The 2,852-nt window shown below is 43.3% G+C and overlaps 1 protein-coding gene across 1 annotated transcript in view; it reads left to right on the forward strand.

Annotated features, from left to right (window-relative positions):
- Positions 1-2,852, forward strand: part of mtr (5-methyltetrahydrofolate-homocysteine methyltransferase) — a 56,408-nt gene that overhangs the window by 50,031 nt on the left and 3,525 nt on the right. Inside the window, exon 30 of the mRNA XM_015379301.1 lies at positions 1,750-2,012. Coding sequence (XP_015234787.1) covers positions 1,750-2,012 — 263 coding nt within the window. The remainder of the gene's footprint in view (positions 1-1,749; positions 2,013-2,852) is intronic.

Raw genomic sequence — 2,852 nt, forward strand, 5'->3', positions numbered from 1 at the left:
TTCATATTTAAAGAACTTTCAGAAGTTTGACTTCTGGATATGAGCGGACTTTTCCTTTAAGTCTGGAAGAATAAAAAAATGAATAGGATCAGGGAAAAAGTGTTTCTTTTGGATCAAATCAGCTTAAATCAGAAGTAATGATGCTTTCATTTGGTAGATCTGAACTCGCTGATACGTCCCTAATTAAACCAAACCAGAAAGTACCAGAAACATTGAAATTATTCATGAAGGAAGCAGGAAGACGGGGTGTGCTGCTAAATAGAGATGGATCCGCCTCCCTGATATAAATATGTCTATGACTCTGCTGTGGCATCAGCCATCTTCTATGGAGTCGTCTGTTGGAGCAGTGCTGATCTGTAGATGAGAGGAAGCGTCAGGATCAGCTGATCAGGAAGGCCAGCTCTGTGATTGGATGCCCTCTGGACTCTGGAAACAGACGGATCCTAACTAAATGATCATCTCTGTTGGATAACGTCTCTCCCCCCCATGCATGAAGCTGGTGCTGAACTGGACAGCTCCTTCAGTGACAGACTGCTGCACCCTAAAGGCACCAGGGAGCGTTATCACAGATCCTTCCTCCCAGCAGCTGGAAGACTCTAGAACCACCACTGTTCCCAACAACCTCAATCAGTTGTTCCATTCATGCTGATTTTGCACAGTTTCTACCTTAGTTAAATAACATTCTGCTGTCATTCTGCACATCTCTGATGTTGCTGCTATTTTCAAATATCCATTACTGTAAAAATGTCTATAGCTGCATATTGATTATTTATTCTTCAGTTTTATATTGTTAAAACACTTTACAGGATTTTATTGTTTATCTTTTAACACTTCACTAGTGTAACTATTTTTTTCTGTAATCTTTTTGCTGCTGTAAACACCAGAATTTCCCCATTATGGGCCAATAAAGGGATTTTCTATTTTATATTATGGCTGACGGCAGCAGGAGCCTGGATCCCATTAAAACAGGACGAGCGATCCCATACCGCAATAAATAAATGTTTGATCAACAGTCCGGAGGGACAGCTGACCTCTGACAGGCTGAAGGTCATCCACCTGTGACTCTCATTCCTCAAAGGAAAAACCCTTTCTTCCTATCGGTCACATGATCGAATGATTTCCGATTCATTACGTCACATTAACAAAAAATGGAAAACATAAATAATTCCCCCAAAAATGCAGAATGTTTTCTTATAATCAAACTTCAGTTTCCAGATAAAAATCACGTTTATCAATTATACAGAAATGTGTTAATAGATACATTAATATTAGATTTTGATTGAAGGATGGAGAGTTTTTATCTTAAAGATTTAATTTGAGACAAACATGATGAGCGAGGAAGCTGGAAGCGCAGCTACATGGATGGAGGTGGTCGTCATCTGCGTAGCAACCAAACTGGATGCTAAACCTTCTGAAAATATACGGGAGGAGGATGAATGATGAAGAGCAGAGGTCTGAGGATAGAGTCCATCAGGGCGAAGGTGATCAGAGCTGGACAGTTTAGCATATTTAGACATTAAAAATAAATAAAGATCAGGACTGAGGATAAAGAAACGATGTGCATCAGTCGTCATAAACGCCGCCGCCTGGTGGAGGTTTGACATTTGTGGCTAATCCAGCTGCAGTGAGATGATGAACAGCTGGGGATGGTTTCTGATTGCGATCTGATCATAGATTTCTCTAACCGAGGAGAGTCTGACAGTGTCTGATCCTCCCATTTAAAGATCTCCTCTCCTGACTCTCCTCCAGGCCTTCGCTGAGGAGCTGCACGCTCGTGTGCGGAAGGAGCTGTGGGGCTACAGCTCCGACGAGGCCCTGCAGGCCTCAGACCTTCACAGAGTTCGCTACCAAGGCATCCGACCGGCAGCCGGCTACCCCAGCCAGCCGGACCACACCGAGAAGCTCGTCATGTGGAGCCTGGCCGGCGTCAAGGAGAAGACAGGTGAGAAACACTCATTCATTATTCATTCACTTCTACTTAGAAACTCTGGTCATTTCTCAATCACAAGAACGTGAGTACGGACTCGTGTCCTCGCCAAGTATGTTCTTTAGAAGAACCCAGGAAAGAACCCAGAAAACCAAAAAGCTAGACTGAGGTCTGCCACAGAGAGAGAGAGCATCAGGGAAGCATCCAGGTTATGTGCCGAAGCAGCTGACCTCCATGACTTCCTGCCAAAGAAGCAGATCTGGAGACGTAAACATGGAAACGACTCCAAACATCCAAGTAAAAACATCCTGGAGCAAAAGAGGAAGAAGATCTGGGAATTCCTCGGTCGGATCCAGATCTACAGCCGACCTGAAACGAGCTAAACGTTCAAGGAGCCGCAGAAACAACCTTCAGAGCTCCAGATGCTTCCAGAGGTTCCTTCACTGCTTGTTTTAGAAGCAAAATGTTTGATTTTCGGGTGTTTAAAGGCACCAAAGAAAAGACTTAAAAAGTTTCTGCTTTCCACAGATCAAACACGACCTCATTACTCAAAGGAAATTTAAGCTGGAAAACTTCTAGAATTTGAATGCATGCTGAGCTTCTTCTGGGATCTCAGCTGCAGACATGAAATGTGTAAAAATAAATCCTGTTCCACCGACTGATGCTCAGGGTTTCTGCAGCTGTTTGCTGCTAAATGTTAAAACTTCCAGCAGCCATTTTAATTATGAACCAGGTTAAAAAAGAAAAAGCTCTGATATGATGAGAGCCGAAGATAGAAGCTTTGGAAGAGAACAAAAACCTGTAGTTACCACCAGGGGGAGCTCTAGTATTGTCACAGCTGCATTGATCCCAGAATAGAAGCCTGCTGGGATCTGTTGATGAAAGTATGTAACCCTGTCTGGTGTCTGTCTGTCTGTCTGTCTGT

Source organism: Cyprinodon variegatus, unplaced genomic scaffold (assembly GCF_000732505.1).
Source record: "Cyprinodon variegatus isolate N-32 unplaced genomic scaffold, C_variegatus-1.0 Scaffold189, whole genome shotgun sequence".
Classification (NCBI taxonomy): Eukaryota; Metazoa; Chordata; class Actinopteri; order Cyprinodontiformes; family Cyprinodontidae; genus Cyprinodon; species Cyprinodon variegatus.